Source organism: Hirundo rustica, chromosome 10 (genome assembly GCF_015227805.2).
Source record: "Hirundo rustica isolate bHirRus1 chromosome 10, bHirRus1.pri.v3, whole genome shotgun sequence".
NCBI classification, from domain to species: domain Eukaryota; kingdom Metazoa; phylum Chordata; class Aves; order Passeriformes; family Hirundinidae; genus Hirundo; species Hirundo rustica.
In genome coordinates, this window is record NC_053459.1 from 17,831,583 (window position 1) to 17,850,804 (window position 19,222).

The window sequence follows — 19,222 nt, forward strand, 5'->3', positions numbered from 1 at the left end:
TAATTACAAGATTTGAAGAACTGGGTCTGTAGAAAACAAAGTCAGAGGTATTTCAATTATTGAACAAAAATGACCATTTCTAACCAGCATTGCAAAGAAACTGAGTTTGTCTTACAGATGTGTCCACTTTTTTTCCTGAAAAGTGGCATCTGCTCAAAGGTTGAACAATCTTTTCTTTGCACTCACAAATGTCCCGTCTTGATCGATATGGATTTTCTCCAATTGATGTCACTGAAGTATCACACTTTATCCTGCTTCTGACCCAAAATTACAGTATGAAAATTTCTATCTCTATCTCTTCATAGGTTTTATTTTTCAGTTTAAAAAAAAAAAAAAAAAAGTAAAATGGACTTCCCGTTTCCCTTCCCCTTCCCTTTCCTTTCCCTTTTTTTCCTTTCCACTTTCCCTTCCCCTTTCCATTTTCTTTATATTAAACCAAATCTTGTTAGGTCGTCTGTTGAGATAAAACTTATTTAGAAATTAAGCTCCCCCTTTTTTTTTTTCCCCAATGATGTTGATAGGGAGAGTTTTTTACAGCACCACCCTTATTTGTTTATAAATTACATCTTAAACATCCCTGCCTGGCCATATCTGGCCCACTCAGCCCTGGCAGAAGTGCTGAGCCGGTTGTGTCTCTAAGCCAACAAAGCAGGAGGCAGCGCTGTCTGGCTGGCTGCTCTGTTCCCTCACACGTTGTTTTCCCCAGGAAACCTCCCCTGGCTGTAATCACTGCTGTCCTGCACTCACAGGCTCAGGTCACTGAGTGTTTAGAGAGAGCAAAGTGGTTTATCAGTGTAAGGGGAGTGCCTGTGGGACGGGGCAGTCAGCTTGTAGCCTTTCCACTTCTCTCTGTCGCCCTGGGGCCAATATCAGCTCAGGTTGTGGGTTTGATTCCTGTATGGACCACTCACTGGCCTCACACCCAGCTGGAACCCTCAGGCCCTTTTTCAGAGTAAATAATGAGTTGATAAGATTCAACAGAACATGAAGAAACACCTAGATGTTACTGCTTTGTAGAATGGTCTGTAATTCCTACAGATTTGTGTTAGGATGCTGTGCTCTTACTGCTTCCTACTCTATGAGCAATATGTTTTAGCTATTCTTGCCCAGTGGAAGAGGAAGGTCGGAGGGAAATTCCATAAAATAACTTTGTAACACAGAAGCCTACTTACCAATGAAGTCTTTGTACAAGGAGGTTATGATCAGAAATCTGTGATTTAACACTTCTGAGCCTTTGAATCTCTGAGGAGCCCTGAGGAAGCCACACAGTGCTCTCAGAGGGGTTGTGCCAGGTGCTTGTGGCCCAGCTGCTGCTGTCTTCATCCTGCAGACCCATCCCAACAGGATGGATTGGCACGATCCAACAGCACCTGTTGCGTTGTCCGGTGCAGCCCAGTGTAGTCCAGGCCCAAGATTCATGAGAGGAGATATTCAATCAATGGAAAGACAATCTAAAAATCCAGAAGCCCAGTCCTGTTTGATAAGCCAAACCAGCATCTTTCTGTGTATCCTGAGGTCCTTCTTGTACGAGATGTGAAAGTCTTTCACATCCACATGACTTTGTGCTTCGACTGTAAGTATAACAGAGCTGGGCATTTTTGACAAAATCTTAAGCAGTTCATTTGTACAAATGACTGTAGTGACGCAGCCATTTCCTGTAGCAAACTGGCCAAAGCCATGGAGTCCTAACTACTGCATTCCTTAGTATCTTAAATGCATTGGCTACGTTGCTGGGATATTATCCAATTTATATTCAAATGTTATTGTGGGAAAATTATTTGTTCGGGTGTTCTGTGGTATGATTTTATGACTGGAAATCTGATTCGTAGATCTATTCCCAAAATGGTTTCTCAACCAGTCTAAGCTCATTTAGGGCTGCTGCTGCAACTTTTACTCTCTCTCCCCACACCCACCTCCTTTAGTCCCTTCTTACCCCTTTCACAGGGCTGACAAATGAACAGCTAATATGACCTTTTTTTCCTTTTTTGTGAGGTTGGTTTTGAGTTGGGTCAACTCTTGCTCCCCAGTTGACCTGAGTGTTCATGCTGGTGTACACTCACTGTCAAATGCGAGGAAGGGGGCAGGATGGAGTGACTGGGAGCATGCAAAGATGCATAGTTGTTCCTTTATAGTTATGGAGTGGATAAACTGATCAAGAAACTCCATCCAAAAAGCTGATATTGTCAATCCCTGTCAGATAGGAAACTGACTTTTGTGTAAATTTGGAATATTTTTCTGGTTGATTAGCTTTGGATCTGATAAACCCAGCATTTTTCTAGTCCACCTTGCAACAAGGGCTGGGAGACTGTTGGGCAGTGTTAGTGCTTCATTTTGAAAATGCAGAAGTATGACATCTCTTCCAGGGCTTTCTGACCACAATTTCACTCTTTTCATGAGATGGTCCCCCAAACCCTGCATGTGGTTTTGGTGTTCTCAGTAAGTGGTCAGCATGGGCAACATCTCTGTCAAGCAGAGATCACTTACAAGCACAGCAATGTGTATCTTGAAGTGATCACTGTGCAGTGACAGGAGTTACAGTGTTATTCATGTTTCATCTTCATTCAGGTTTATTACTGAAAATTGCAAAGCATTGGTGGTTTTGTACTCAGGTGAGGATGTCACATAAGCGGCATAATCCCTGCTTTCTGAATTAAATTCTCATGAGACAGCAACCTCTCCTACATTTATATTCTGATAGAATTAACTTAATGAATGACCAGTTCCAGAGCGTGGAATCTGAGGTATCATTTTTGTGACTTTAATGAGAATCCAGTTTAAGGCTAAGGGGTGGCCTCAGCTATCACGTAGGCATGGAGCACTTCTGTACACATGCAAAATAGTCTCCAAGCATGTATATAGTCCAGACTCACTGCTTGTCCTCTGAACATGAACATAAAGTTTGCTTTACATAATGAGGAAACCTGTGGAGCATCTGGGATCACTTCTGCACACCAGCAGCCAGCTGTCACTTTGCATATTCACATCCTGGAGTGTGCAGCCTATGTGCCTGAAGGCGTTTGTGCCCTTAAATGACAGGTTCCAATTGTACCTTTGGATATTATTTAAATCTAAGAATTCTTTAGATTCAGTGTGTCTTATTATCTGGTCGGTGTTATTGGTCTAACAAGGACTGGGGACCTCCATAAATCAGTTTGTGCATCACTCTGAGCATGAGAATAAGTATCACTGAATCATCAAGTTGTGTGGTAGAGCAGGACAGCACTTCTGCCCTGGGTAAAGAATTAGAAGCTATTTTCAGAATGAGAATATTGTGCCAGAGCCCTATTCTAAATCAGCAATAGCAATGTTGTGCTGACATTAGGTCTGGGAATTGCTAAATTTAGGTGTGGACTAGTGTCAAAAATACTGGTAGCTCAGGGAGTGCTACTAAAAGCTTTGGTGTCCAAGTGCTTCTTGTGATCAGAGCTGTGTATGGCAAGAGAGAACTAAGTTTCCTGATTTCATTAGCTGTTGGCCAAAGATGCATAGCTTCTACAGGAGGTAGAGATAAATATTAGAATCATAGAACAGTGTGGGTTGGAATGGACACAAAAATCTTGTAGTGTAACTCCTCTACTCTTCTTTCACTAGAGTAAGTTGTTTAGAACCCTATCCAGTCTGGCCTTGAACACTTTTAGGGATGAGTAATCCTCAACTTCTCTGGGCAACCTGTTCCAGGGCCTCACCACCCTCACAGTAAAGAATTTCTCTGTGATTATCTAGTCTAAATCTACCTTCAGCCAGTTTAAAACCATTGTCCGTTGTGCTGTCACTACAGGCTTTGGTAAATATCTCTCGCTTATAAGTCCCCTTTATATTTTGAAAGGCCATAAAAAGTTCTTCCCAAAGCCTTTTCTTTTCCAGACTGGATAACGATTTCCCCCCTTTTCATGGCTTACATTATATCCATTGAAAAGTTTTCCATTCAGTGTGTAAATGGAATATATAACATATTTCATAAAACAGTATAAGACTTCTTTTACAATTGAAAGAAGATGATTTTGCTGAGTGTTACTGTAGGAGCCCAACAGCATGTCTTTCCAGTCTGATTTCCAGCTGGTAGAGGGGAAGAACTTCGAGTCCACATTTTAAAAAACAAGCCATGTTCTTGCCTTTATCAATAGGCATGGGGAGCTGTTTTCTTTCACTGGACTTAATGAAAGTTCAGTCAGCAGGAGAAATTTCAAGAAGCCACAAGCCATTTCTTGTTTGCCATTATCTCTTTCAACTTTTACAAAATCTTTGTTTTCAGAGAAGTTTCCCTGTTGGGTAGATTGGCTCCAGCACTTACAAGCCTAATTACAGCCTAAAGGGTTGGGAAGACCTTTGAAGTGAAGTGTATGCTGCCATGTAGGGAGATCTGGCTGCTGATAGAAAAGGGTGTATAATAGCAAGGGGAGGTGTATTCCTACTAGAGTTCCAAATATTTTTGGGAATTGGGAAAATTATTATGAATGGGAGAAAAAAAATTCTTATTGTTCCAATGCAGTAGTTGACTGAGTGTTCTGGAAGCTTCCTGAAGTCCTTGAAGTCCTTGTGTCTTTGCTCCCAAAGAGTCTGGGAGGTAGAGAAAAGATGAAAAAAAACACTCTTAGTATATTTTCTTACAAAATTTGCACTTAATCCAATATCAAAGAGCATTTAGCAGTCACTTCTGCTATTATCTCTCATACCTGCTTGCTATTGGATACTAAGGTTATTTTAATGCTCTTCAGAAATTCCAGGAATTCCTCAACTTGTTTTCTGTGCAGTTGTTCTGCTGCCTGTTGGCTCGGGACAGGCTCCTGGAATGCAGCTGGCCACATGCACATCCTGGATGCTTGGTTTGGTTTAGGCCCATGGGGTGATTAGGATCAGAGCTATCTTCTGTCTTTTCCCATGTCACAGAAATGCGTGTGCTCCACTAGAAAAGAACTGAGGATTTCTGCAAGCACATAGTCAATGGGCAGCGATCTCCCTCCTCTTCCTCTGCCTACCCAGAACAGGACTAAAGCTCTCTCCCTCGCACCCCTGACCCAACTCAGGGTTTACAGAGCACATGCAAACAGAGGCAGCTCTGTGCTGGCTTAGGACTGGATGCATCTCCTCTGAAGAAGCACATGTGGACTTGAAGTTTTATGTTTGCTTCTCCCCTAACTGTAGCTTGTTCAACCTCGCCATAAAAACTTGACTTTGCTCTGACATAGCAGGTTGACAGCCCTTGGCCTTTATGTCTTTGCATGAAGAACCCCTCGAAATTCCAGGTGACACAGGCACAAGCCAAGGAGCAGAGGAAATTAGCCCTGTTATCAGTGCCAAGCTGATGGACTGGGAAGGGGAAGGAGAGGCACTGATAAGATTTTATACCACCTCGGTTCAGGTGGTGCTGCTTTCTCTGTACAGGGCAGAACAGTGACAGTCTCCACTCTCTCACTCAGAGTGTAAAATCTTCCAGACAGCTGCCAAAGCCTTTCCTTTGCACATTCACACCAGTTTCAGTGGAATCTGTTTTTAAACTCTGTAGTTAAAACATGCAGCTCCTGCTTGTCAATTAGCTCATGAAGGAGTGCTGAGCACTTCACATTGTTATTTACAACAGCACAAAGAGCACGTCATGTTGCCTAATCAGATGTCACTGACTTGCACCCACACTGAACTGATCTAAATAATTGCAGGGTTTGCAGGACAGCAGCAGACAGGACAGAGCAGAGAGATCACTCAGTCCCATATAGCGAGTGACTCAACGGAGCAGTGATTTATCAATTGCACAGTGCAGTAAATCACTGCTGACTTCCTGCATTTAACAAGTTGTTCATTAACTGGGATTATAACAACTAGGTTTGGAAGATTTGTCTTAATCACATTTAGAATTCTGTATTCACTTCTGAAAATTCATGTGGATTTTTTAATCCAGCAGGAACACTCTTTGTACGAGTCTGGAAAGGAATTCTGTTTTACATAGTATGACTTGTCTGTCCAGCAGCTCCTCTGTAGACTCTGCAAAGTTCCTGTACAGATGCAGATTATTCAATATACTGTTGCTGATCTTTCTCTGTAGCCTCTGGTTGGAAGACACTTTATTGCTTTGTTTGCATTTCTAGTTATTATTACAAACCTGTCTTCAAACACTGCTCCCTGGTTAATAGCCATGCTGGACAAACCAGCACAGACAGTCTTGCCTTTATGGCACCTGACCTGCGTTACAGCTAAACAGCTAAAAACCCTGAGCTGCTCTTCTTGGTAAAAGTGACTAAGTTCCATTTGTCAGTGCTGGCTCCCCCAGTAGTCTGTCAGGCCAGATTTCCTGTGTGGGCAAAGGACACCGAGAGCTCCAATCTCTGTAAGAGCCGTGCCTGGTGCAGTGCTCTTACCTCTGCCAGGCAGCTGTGCCCAGCCCCAGCTCTAACTACAAACACTGGAGTGGCAAACAAGGCATATCTCACGTAGGCAAGGCTTGTGTAAGACCTGCAGCAGCCACTGAGGCTGATAAACAGGAGCTCCCTATTCTGGGGAGAAAAGGACAGGAATGGCTGTCATGGATGAGCCTAGAAATCTCTCTGTCCCATTGTATTATCTTGAGATTATTGGGATAACTACCCATTGGCAGCTGCTTAGAGAAAAAAGCAAGAAACCAAATGCTGGATAATATCTTCCCGGTTTCATGCAATCTGCAATTATGAGAGTTTCCCTCTGAGTTTCCTACTGAGCAAAGGCCCTCTGAACACATTCTCCAGCTGGAGTCCATCCGACAGTTCTCTAGAGTTTCTTTCTAAGTTTGGAATATCTTCCAAGAGTGTCTCTTCCTCTCTCTTTAAGTTTATAATTAAATTCTGCAAGCAGTGTTTCGGGGTGTGGCAGACAGGGTTGCCCGAAGTATAGCTCAGTAAAAATGGATGTGGATGCTGCTGAGAGCTGTGATTGCCAGTCCCTGCTGGGTGGAGTGTGGTAGCTGCAGATGGCAGGATCCTTGCCTGCCCCTCTGGCCCAGATTACTGTGGCTGAGGAAGTGTGACACACAGAAAAGGGAGGTTTGTCCTCAGTCGTGGCAGTTCACAACTTACTGATTGATGTAAATGTGCCAAGAAGGGATTAACTAAAGCATAATATGCGTTCCAGTTACTCTCATAAACTCCGTTTGAGCTTGTCAGAATTTTCTCTCCCTGTTCCTTTGCTATTGTCACGTAACTAACACCTGAGTTTATTTCTCCCAGGCCCCAAAGAATACTGGTTCTTGAGGATATTTAAATTCAGGGCCCAAGATATACTAGAGTTTGGGCTGGAGGACCATATATGTAAGTATGGCACAATGCTGTGTCTTGTTACAGGAAGAAGCAGATTTTGCAGGATGGAGTTTCCTTAGGGCCATATCTCAGACTGAAACCATTGAACCATAGAATCATTTCAGTTGGAAAGGACCTTAAAGATCATCAAGTCCAGCTGTTACCCCGGCACTGCTAAGGCCACCACTAAACCATGTCCCCAGGTGCCACATCTACACGACTTTTAAATATCTCCAGGGATGGTGACTCCACCACTTTCCTGGGCAGCCTGTTTCAGTGCTTGAAATACAAACCTTCAAAGAAAGGATGAGGCATCATCACCAAACCTATTCTCTCACTTCCAAGCACAACATGAGCTTCCCTGGTCAACCTTCTCCAACATAAACTCAGGCCTGTCTGTAAGATCAATTATTATTGATTTTACTAATAAAACTAATTCTTCATTCTACCCAAATGGCCTTACAAAGTCTTGCAGAACAGAGCTATCAAAGGCAGCTATTCTGCCATGAGAATCAAAACCACTGATGTTCTTCTCCTCCTGAGGAAGCTGACCCTTCAGGATAGAATTTCTTTGGTATTTGCATGAAGTAAACAATAGTTCTGTGTTAAGCTTTTGCATCCCAATCGAAAATAGCTCTGTATGACACAAAATGTCCTTGAAGGACAGGAGGGGGACGAGTGAGTACCACAGACATGTAAGTCACAGCACTATCAGAGGTGCTCTGCCGTAAGAGATTAGGGTGGTATAGGAATCTGTAGGGAGCAGAGTCACCTGTGCCTAAATCCTTCCCTGTCGCACCAAGGCACCCCCAGCAAGGATGCCCATCTGAGCCTACAGAGAATTTTGGAGAGAGGCTGTGGGCATGGTTTAAGTTTAGGTTTACTTGGAGCCTGAGCTCTAGCAGTCAACATAAATTCTCAGTATAAACAGCATCCGTTAAATTTCCTTTAACCTACTTCTGGGCTTTATATGGCTGGTCTTGTCTGTCTGAAAGTTTCGGGGTTTTACCACTGTTACTTTTGCTGTTATTGAAAAAGTACTTCATGAGCCTTTGTGGGAAAATCCACAGCATTGTCAGCCCTTATCAGATTTCTTGCTCAATGAGGTCAACTGGTATTTGGATATTGTTGTGTTGTGTCTACAAAGGAACGGAAAAAGCATACAGCATATAATCTGAAAGTAGTTGCTGTCGTAAAAGTCAGTTTGGGCATAGAAAAAAGCTGTTAAATATTTCTTTCAGAAGTCAGAAACTATTACATATCTAGAGTTTTACCTGTTCTATTTTCAACTTTTAAGAAAAAAGCAGCCAGAAAGAAATTACTGCTAGGACAAAAAAACCCCTGTGAATTTCCCATATGAGTAGGACATGCAAAATCTGAAGTGCTTAATTTCAGAGGCCTTATCTTTGGAATATCAGCTGTGACTGATACACACACACACACACATATATATACACCTCACTGATATATATATGTATATCTATCACTGATATATATTCATAAGATATATTCTAATCATTATTAGCTAGAAACAAGTATGAGAGTAAATGTCAGTGTTAGTATACTAATCACCTTTACTTTTATGTATATGTGCATATATTTATATTTCTACATTTGAAAAAGCAGTGACCTTCTTTTGTTGGCTGGTAAACTTAGGTGCCATACTGGCTTCAGTTCAGCAGATCAAATCCATCCTTAAGCAAGTGTAGTGAAGAATTATGTCTTCCTCCTCTGTCCTCACTTTAAATCCTTTATGCAATATGGTTTGTTGCTGTACTAGATCTGCATGGCTCTAGGAAATCACCACATTTTCCTTTGACTGGGTAATATTTCTAAAGAAAAATACTGAAATCGGAGTAATTAAGTTAATTCTGTGACCTGAATATTATTACTCATGATCTCAAGCAAACAAAGAAATGACATGCACAGTGTGGGAGCAAAATGCTAACCTGCAGTGTCCCAGTTGCATCAGATATTTCACAAGCATGTGTGCAGTAGTTTCTATGGGTCTCAATTTACTATCAACCTTCTACAATCTGCTAGGATATGACCTAATACTAACAACCCTTAGCAGTTACACTGTTTTTGTATATAAATTATTCACCTGCTTCTAGCTAATTGATTGAATGCTGAGATACCCCTGACCTAATACATCTTTATCACCAAACAGAAACAGTGCAGCTGAAAGAGTAAAAGCAAAATTACGAGGGGGGCCTGATGGGTAGCTCACAAATATGGGTAGTTGATAAAATATGCACACAGCTACGTGGTCTGTTATTTTGACTCACAGTAAGGACCATCTGTAGCATCTACATTGTCTAAAGGTAGCTCAGATTTGGGTTCAGAGATGCATCTTTTCAGTGTAGATGCACAGTTGAGATGAGAAACAACTCCTGTGTGACTTTTAGTCCTCATATTATTCCTTTCTGTAGGTGATTTAATTAATTTACCTCTCCATTAACAACTATGCTCTGATTCCTCTAATGTAGGTCAACTAATTAAGATATATAAAAATATTTCCCCAAGGTCATTTGTTTTGGGAGCAATGAATGTGGGACAATTCCTTTTACGTGAAGAGTTCAGCTCATTTCCAAAGAAGCAAAATATTATAAATGGTGACTTTGGTGGTGAAATATATTTCTAACAAAGATGCAGTCCTTCTGCTCAGAAGAACTTCATAAGAGCTGGAGCAAATCCATTTAACATTGCAGCAGGCAATTACAAAAACTTCAGTCAAGGGCACTGATTTTGAGATGGGGTGAAGTATACTACCTAAGTCCCTTATGCTTCTCAAAGTTACTTAGTTGGGTTTTGTTCGTAGCCATGAAATGCACTTTAAGAACAATTGTTGTTCTTTTGAGGCATTGCTCTCATCAGGGAAAAAAAAGAAACAGAAAAAAAAAGTACATTGGAGAGAAATCAGAACTGTTTTCTGTATCAATTAATATAAACTGTATCAACTAACAATGAGTTCTGTTGAAACAAGTGTTCTTACGTCCAGAATGATCTCTTACTCGCCTTCAGGGGGTAAACTACAGCAACAGACTCATTACTCAAATATCATTTGAGATGTTGCACAACCTCAGTTGAGAATACTTTTCAACTGAAAAAGGCCTTTTTAGCACTGTGAGAAACAACAAAAATTCCTCTTAAATGCAATTATGTAGATGGAATGGAAGTTTCCTCTACTCCACTACTAACATGCTACCATTTCTTTTCATTCCATTGCATCAGGATAATTTTGAGATTTTATGATTAGACCAGTCTTAGAATTTCTTGTAGTGATATCTAATTCAAAACTGGATGTGATATTTATTGCTGACTCTTTCAACTGCAACAATGAGACTTTCATCATATACTACCTACAGAGAAGATACCAGTGCAAAAAAAAATATGGTTTTGTTAAATTTTATTTACATTCAGAAACAGAAATTTCACAGTACTTAGAACTAGCCAGAATGCTGGACCAGGGAGATTTTTACCACCATGCTCATTTTTGCAAGCCAGTAAATTATTCACTCTGACTTCCTTGAGGTCCAAGTCTATCCAACGTTGATATTTTTCTGTGTTTATGTTTCCATGACACTGCACACAGGTTCTTTCAGTCCTTACTATTGTGTTTGAAGCCTTGGAGAGCCAGTATTTTCAATTTAAGTAGCTCTCTATCTATATTAAATATATTTATAGAAGTGGTAGGGGTGGGTTTTTTATTAGTTTATTAAATTAAATATTTTGCTCTTGCTACCCATTTTCTGCTGTTCTGGCTGTTGAAAATACTCCTGTTTCATCCACTAGAAGTTTTTCACCAACTAGAACCATGTGTTTTTACAAGACAAGTATGGAGGGCTCACGCACAAGTGCCATTTCTGCTGGTTCCACACCTGTCATGCAGTCAGGTTTTCTGCAGCACAATAATTTTGGAGCACCAGTTATGATTTCTGCTGGTGGTTCTTTTCAGAACTTTCTGGGGGTTTAATTTTAACTGATGGCTTTAATTTCTCTTCTGGGATATGACTCCTTATCAGGACGGGCACATGTGATAGCAAACCTGGCATAGAAACAGGATCTGTGAGTGGAGGTGAGCCAATGAGTTTGTTAGAGGAACACAGCTATGGAAACAAAAATCCTGAGTTAGTTTATATTGTCATCTGAGCAGGATGCACAAATAGTAACTGTATGAGGACAAAGCAATTGAGATTTAGCCAGAGGAGATATTAATAGGTTGTGGCAATCTCTAGATAATATTCCTGCATAGTGTTTCGTTATATTTGATGGGGTTTTTTAAGAAAGCACAAATCACAGCAGAGAAACCATCCTACCAAAATTATTGTGACAGAGACTTGGAGAACAACCTGACACCCGTGGGGAGCTTGGCCCACCACTCAGTTATGCTTCTTTTTCCTTCTGTTGTTAAAGAAGAAGGAAGGAGAAAGAGTTTACTGAGATAAAATGATCTGATCCATGTCTGCTTTATGGTCACTGTGGTGAGAGCCTTCCTAGAATTGTGCTCTCAGTTACCCAAAGAAGCCAGCTTGGATAAATACCCACTGACAAAGTTTTGTTGCAACAAAACAGTGCAGGGTAAGTTTATACTTAGAGCAAGAACACTGCTAATTGTTATTTACACACTCCAAAGTGATATAAATAGCTGCCTTTGATCTAAATACCAGCACAGGCAGGGCCTGATAGAGAAATGCATCTCTAAAAGTCAAGGGTGATAATTAATACCAGAATTTACCTCCATTTCAAGGTTTCACTTACAGCCTTGGCTAAAAACAAGCCTTTTCCCAATGCTTTGCTGTCCATTGCAGCTCCTACTTTCTCACCCTTGCTGAGGAGCTTCCTCTGTGAAATAATATTTTTTCTTCACTGCAGCATGGCATGACTAACTTGCCAGAGACAGCGCTATTGACAAAGCAGAAATAGTTTTCATATTACTTTCCCCTTTCTTACCATCCATATTGTGCTGGCACTTCAGGGCTTCTCAAAGCTGGGGCTGGTGGAAAGTGGCTCAATGTGTGAGATCTTATTAGTGCTGCAGGGCCACAGGATATCACAGCTGCTTGAAGTGAGAAAAACCTGCCCACGTGACGCCTCTGTAAAATCCCCCGCGTGGGAAATGTGGGCTTCGTGTAGCCAAGGCCACAATGTTTCCTTAGAAACCCAGATCAATCAGCCAACCAAATGTGAGCCAGTTGATGCATTCTAATGACCTTCCATACCAAGAAGTTTCCTTTGCTGGGGGAACATCTGACACCATGGGATCAGTGGGTCTGTGTGTGATCCTCTCCACAAACACACCCTAATTCTGCCAAGCAGTGGTGGCAGCGGGGGCCCTGCCGTACACGGGGCCTGGCCAGGTGGGTGCTGGCTGAGCTCCCTCTGCTAGGACATGTTCACCACCCTCCACAGAGGGAAAGCTGGCCTTGACCTCCTGAGCAGTGTTTCACATCACTGTTTCCATGTCAGGAAAGCCACTGAGTCAGGTATTCCTGGGACCAGAATGTTCTACCTTTGGCTAGCTCTGCTGGTTTGGTGAATCTCCTTGTTTCATTGGGGAAGGAGCAGTATACTTGAGTGGAATGAAGTTTTACAAGCAACAAGGATGCCTACAGACAGGACTTTAGGGATTTCTCAGATTCTGACCTTTAGGTCAGATGCCTAATCCTTTACCATCCCTGCTGAGAATTCCCATTTGCTTGGGAATGATCCTGGTGAGGAGTTATCCTTGTGAGAACTGCCCATAAACTTCAGCCAGCTCAGAATTTTGTTGTGTTTGGACTGCTGCCATGCAAACCTCAAATTCTTGTAAAATTTCTCTGAAATGAATGAACAATACAGTGTGGAAGTTCTCCCCTGCCCCTTTACCTCACACATCCCTGTTACCCTAGAAACGACTTCTAGTCATGCTTGCGAAAGGGGAAAAGGGGGTGGGAAGAGCTGCCCGTGACAATAATCCTGTCAATTGCTGCCTCATATTTTTGTTAAACGTGACACAGCAGGTGTGTGCTGAGCTCCCCTCATTGCCCATGACAGTCACAGAGCAGCTCTGGTCCTGGCACAATCAGCAGTGGAACATTTTGGGGGCTCTCCCAAACTGGGGGCACCTGAGGGGGAGCAGAGAGAGTCACCAGGAGCCCCCAGCCAGTGCGAGGGCGGCCAATGGGACCTGAGTGTGGCCAGGGGAGCACTGGTACAGCCCTCACCCACTGCCCTACCTTGTGCTAGACTCTGCAGTTTAAGGCATTATGTCAAGACAGCTATGAAATCCCAGCCATTTTATAACAAAATTTGAAACATCAGGTGAAGGCAAGGTCTGCTTTTCTCAGTATTTGTAATGTTTCTCAAACAGTGGTTGATACAGGAGTAGTAGCCTTTGAGACCTGAATAAGTGGTCCCCAGCTAGCCTACAAAACCACATTTCCTTGAAAAAGGACTGGGAAAATACAAAGGCAACCAGTGAACCTATTGTAGCAGCCTAATAATGTTTTAGTCAATGCTTTTGCATTTCAAGCTGCAAGCTGAAATTTGGCAATTTTATTTTCAAATGCTTGGCCAAACCATCCAAACAAGGCTTTATCAGAAGTGGGATTGTTTTTTTAACCTCAAAAAGGACATCCTAAAAAATTGTGGAGAATGAGGCCATCCCCTTATAGTGGATGCAGCCGTCCAGACGTGACTGGTGATCTAAAGGGCTGGCTGGGTCTAGCTGCTGATGTGTGACACACAAAGCCAGGTAACCAGGCACAGGCAGAGTGTGCAGGGGGATGTTGGATGCATGCACGTGCTGGTATTGATGCCAACAGTTGCCTACACTTTACTGGCCTCAGGTTGTGTGCTGCTCATGGCTGCACACTCCAGTTCCTCTAGACATTACTCCCTAGTGTCCTTCTGGGGATGTGTTTTGACTCGAGGTAGCTGTGCTTAGAGACTCTCGAGAAGCTCAGGCCAGAGAAGAGCACCAGGTAGTTGTCTTCTACTGCTCAAGCCTCTGGAGAAGCTGCCCTGAAAACTTTGTTCACAACAGTACTAAAGACAATACTTTCTTGATAATATGGGACATCTGATGCATAAAAACATGGGAGATCTAATGAAATTTTATTTAAAAATCTACTTAGTTATTTGTCCAAAAGTGAATTAGTTATGTTCACGTTTCTCTGAAATAAGTCAGGCATCTTCAAGACGTATGTCTTCAAGTTACCGAAGAGCATTAAACTAATATTAAAAAAGTCCAAAATGTAGTGAAAACATTTTACACTAATCTATTTTCATGTTTTCACACTTCTGACATCATCCGGTTGCCTGTTTTTGCATTGTATTAAAGGATGGAAGTCTAGTGACTGATTTTGTTTATTTTATAAAAGAAATGAAACAGAAACATTAGCATAGCTCTGAAGTATAGTTTCATTTTATTGAGTATTGGTTATTCTTAGAAGAGAAACCTTTTTTTCTTTCTTGGGATTTTTTTTTTTTTTTAAATGAGTTAGCAGGTATAAAAATGACAGAAGAATCCAAGATGAAGTTTAAAATGAGCTGAAAAAAATTTACAGTCCAAGATGTGTTTAGCTCTTTTAATCTTATCAACAAGGCACAATATTGAAGAACTGAGAAATGACCTTCAGAGGGTTTTTGTGTGTAGTCGAAGGCATAAGCAGGAATATGTAAGGAATACAATTTTTTTTTTTTTTCCTTTCACATGTTCTTGGTTAACACTATGACCCTCTACCTTCTTGTCTTTCAGCCACATAATCAATGAGCTGATAGAAACAGAACGGGTTTATGTAGAGGAACTTCAAAGTATAATAGAGGTAAGAAACTCTTCTGAAATTACTTTTTGGAGCTTAACCTCTGAGCTGTCACTGCAGGTGCACATCCTTCATGGGCTGAGCACTCCCACCTCCTGTTTGTAACACACAGGCTGTGTTGGCAAGATAGCTCAGCCTTGGAGATGGAGAATGGGAAGGATGTTTTGAGCATCCTTCTTCAGGGCTTAAAGGAAAAGGCACCTTCTCTGGCCCGAGCCCAAAGAATGACAATTTGCATGGTTCTGAAAGTTATGGACAGAGAAAGAGTTAATAATGTCTTTTCTAAATATTGCCAGTAGGTCTCAGAAGCAGCACTTCTGATGTCCGTGGGGCCAGACACTAAATTCCATGAATGTACATTTGGGAAATGACTGAAGAAAAGGAAGGCGCCCCTCCTGCTCTTCTTTATTGTCCCATGTTGTGCTTGAACACAGAAAAAAGCAGCTCATGCTGCAAATATAATTCTTGAGCTTTTGAAACAGATAGGATACCAGCATACTCAGTGTGTGAGGAGTCTGAGGTCCTTAATCTGTGGGAGGACAGAAGCTGAGTAGGGATCAATCATGCTTATATTTGGGTGGGACTTCAGGGACATGTGGGCGATTCTTTATTGCATTAGTTCCATGGGAGCTGGCAGCTCTGGTACTTGATATATTACTCTTGAGTTTAAAATCAGAATGTTCTCTCAGAGTTACTATTGAAGAAATACAATCCAGCTTTTAGAAGAAACAAAAAAAAAAAAAATAGTCAAAATACCACAGTTCAACAAAAAAATTCAAACTAACTCTTGTGCAGTGAAGCAGGGTAGCAGAAAGATACTTGTCTGTCAGCCTTAGCAGTCTCCATCCCTACATGACCCAAATGGCTTTTGAATCCTAGACACATAATTTCATCTGTTTTTTATTAACCTTGTGACCTGTTCATTTGTGGTTAAAATGTGTTTGCACAGTTACAGGGTAGAATCTCTGGGGAAAATCAGAAGCATCAGAAATTCATGGGAGCAACAAAGCAGCAGGCATGGGAGAAGCTTTGTTTGCTCTGTAGAGAACAAAAGCACTTGGACTTTGGGGCTTTCCAGTGCCTTGAACACAGTACTTCTTCCCTGCTGAAAAACAAGCTGGTTTTATTTTCTGCTTTTCTCTGCAGGGGTATGCTTCAGAAATGGACAATCCCAATTTAGTACATCTGATTCCATCTGCACTTCAGAACAAGAAGGAAATTCTTTTTGGGAACCTCCCAGAAATCTACTATTTCCACAACAGGTACATGGGAACTGGTGGTTGTCCTGCATCCCTGGGTGCCACCATCGTGTCCAGTCCTTTTCTCTCAGGTGCTTTGTCATGCTCACATGTAAATGGCAGGAAAAGTCATCCTCACTCAGTCTCTGTGTGTGTCCTATAAAACCCATGTGTAGAGGATGCCTCTGAGATCATCTGTTTCATCTTTTTTTTTTTGGTGAATATTGTACCCTTTGTGGATTTACTAGTGATTTCCTCTGGCAGGATCCATTCTGAATGTCCACTGTGGTCAGTATTTTACCACCTCTCTTGGTACATTGGTAGATGTCACAGGACTAAATCCTGATATTTTCTGTCTGGAAAAACACCTCTGTGAGGAAGTTTTTTTTGTGTTCAGTTTATTTGTCCTGTATTTCTGTTATCAGATCAGAAGACATTATATATTTAATTCTTTTTATCCCTCATATGAGATCACAAACCTTTCCAGAAGCCATGTCCATACTGTTGACAAGGAAATTCTGAGCCCATGACTACAGAACACTAGCTATGAACAAAATAAACGCTTCTGCAATTTGCTTTCAAAACACAAAGCTTACAGGGAAACTTCTATAAATTTCCTGCTTTTCCTAGCCTTGCTTAAGCAAAACTGTAACCATAGTGGGAATTTAGGAATTCTTTTGAATAAGAATTGCCTGTAAGAGGTAACAAACAGCTGAACAAAATAAATTTAAAAAAAAATCTCTTTTGCAAGTCTTAATATCATGCCAGAGTAGTTAATACATAGGAGAAAAAATATTTTCCAGTATATATATATTATTTTCAAAGACTGTGTCTTCCATTTGGAGAAAGATGTTCCTCTCCCTTTGCAAGATCAATCTTTCTTTCCCTAAAGGTTTAGTGCACCGACTGTCACTGCAGAAGCCTTTGGACTACATCCCATATTTTCACTGCTTGCTGATTGAGCAACTGCATCTGACAGCATTCCTGTCTTTTCTAGCTGTTCTGAAACACCCAAATGGAAAGCAGGTATTTGGGTACAGATTTGAAACAAATTTCAGCAGAGGAATCAGATGTAGCAGATGCTTGTGAGCAGAGAAAATATGATAATATTTGTGATTTAGGGAAGCAGGTGACATCTACATCCCATTTTTCTAAAATATATATTTCTTGGTGTGTCTGAACTGTTACCTTCCCAACTGAATACTCTTACTACAAAAATGAAGGATTTAAGGTGGATTTACACAGAAGCTAACACACAGTGTGAATGGGATTTTACATTATTCTTTGATCTTTTTTTCTCCCTCTCAGGATTTTCCTTAAGGAGATAGAAAATTGCATTGAAAACCCTGAGCTTCTTGCCCGATGCTTTTTGAAAAGAGTAAGTATATCCTTTTTCAGGTTTGAATGAATATCTGTAGTCTTATCCTACAGTACTTAGAGATGTACTCCCATCTTTTCACTCTGCTTTCGTGAATGAGAGAAACTCCTCTAAGCAGATATTCCCAGATGAACCCACAGTGAGCAAGTACGTATTGATATCTGACCCTTTACCTGGTTTACTGACTGGAAGAGGCTGGTTACCAGTGTTGTACAAATAGTTTAAGTCCCATTTAAAAGAGAAAACCCAACAAATAACAGCAGTCCAAATGTTTGACATGTGTTTCATATCAGGCACATCTATCAGGAGTCTGATGTAACCCAGACACCACCCTGCAGTAAATAGAGAACGGGATCCGTGTCACAGCAGGTTGCTCTGGGTGCAGACAACACATCCTGTTCCTGCTTTATCTTATCTCTCTTTGCACCATTCAGGACACCTGGTCCCCTAGAACTGTCCCAGCAGAGTCTGCTGCTGTCCTTGCATGGAGCCCAGCAGCTCCATAAGACTGTGAGGTTGATTCCCTTCACTTCTTCACATAACCCAACCAGCGGGATGTCTCCTCTGCTGTGAGGTGACTCTCAGTGCCCAAGTGCTGCAGCTCTCCCTGACAGCTCCCAGTGATGTCTCTTCTCCACCTCCACCCCCACTCAGCCTGACCATTAGTTCTTTCCTGCAATACAACCAAAGGTGCTTGTTTATATAGCGCTCCTTCAGGGGCCCTACTAATGAAAAAAAATCTGTTTTGGTGGTTTGCTACTGCTTTCAGAGCTTGACAAAACTGTGTGAATAGGGCTCTGTGTTTTGCACAGGAAATGGAAGTGGCATGAGAAATGGGAAAATCTGTCCACTGTAGTCAAAGGTACCTCCTGCTTCTCCTGTATACTACCGGTAGCATTTGCTGCTTTTCCAGAGCACACATTAGATACAGATTTGACTGAACCAGTCAGGGGTGCTGAGCACTGCCACATTACTAAGATTTAATGAGAATTGTGAGCATGTGATACTCGCAAAGGGTACGCTTCCAATTTACAAACCGGTCAGGCTGGAGAGAATCATACAAGTGTAAATGTGATTATATGTCCATTGGATTATTTTTGGTTTAACAACGAAGCATTTAGAGCTTGAGTAAATGACACTACTAAGGCATACGTTGTTATCCTAGAATTCAGATGCTGGGCAGGAAAATACTGTGGTGAAATCATTATGCAAAAGAGGATAAGCAGTCTTTGAAGAATGCAGACCTCTGAAACCCAAGAAATGTAAAATAGTCCATGTGCTGCATATATCCCTAAAGAATGAAGCTAAATAAAAATTCTTGGTATAGAATTGTTCCTATGATTCTGCAGAATGTTCACATTCCATATTCAAATATTGTAGCTTATGTCTCTCTGTAAAAACAGCTGTTAAGCTCAATTCCCTTCACTACTCTACCAATATGAAAACAGCACCAAAGCTGGGGTTCAGGTACGAAGTGGAATAAAACCAGTCTCTCCATCGCCTTAGCTCACCAGTTTCTGTGGCCTGGTCAAACCACACTAA

General features: G+C 41.5%; 1 protein-coding gene across 7 annotated transcripts in view; it reads left to right on the plus strand.

Moving 5' to 3' along the window:
* The window catches only part of MCF2L2 (MCF.2 cell line derived transforming sequence-like 2), a 159,565-nt gene that overhangs the window by 100,684 nt on the left and 39,659 nt on the right, over nucleotides 1-19,222 (plus strand). For all 7 annotated transcript variants that reach the window (XM_040073952.1, XM_040073953.2, XM_040073950.2 and 4 more), the window contains 3 exons: nucleotides 15,001-15,067; nucleotides 16,211-16,326; nucleotides 17,611-17,680. In XM_040073952.1, the coding sequence (XP_039929886.1) occupies nucleotides 15,001-15,067; nucleotides 16,211-16,326; nucleotides 17,611-17,680 (253 nt within the window). The remainder of the gene's footprint in view (nucleotides 1-15,000; nucleotides 15,068-16,210; nucleotides 16,327-17,610; nucleotides 17,681-19,222) is intronic.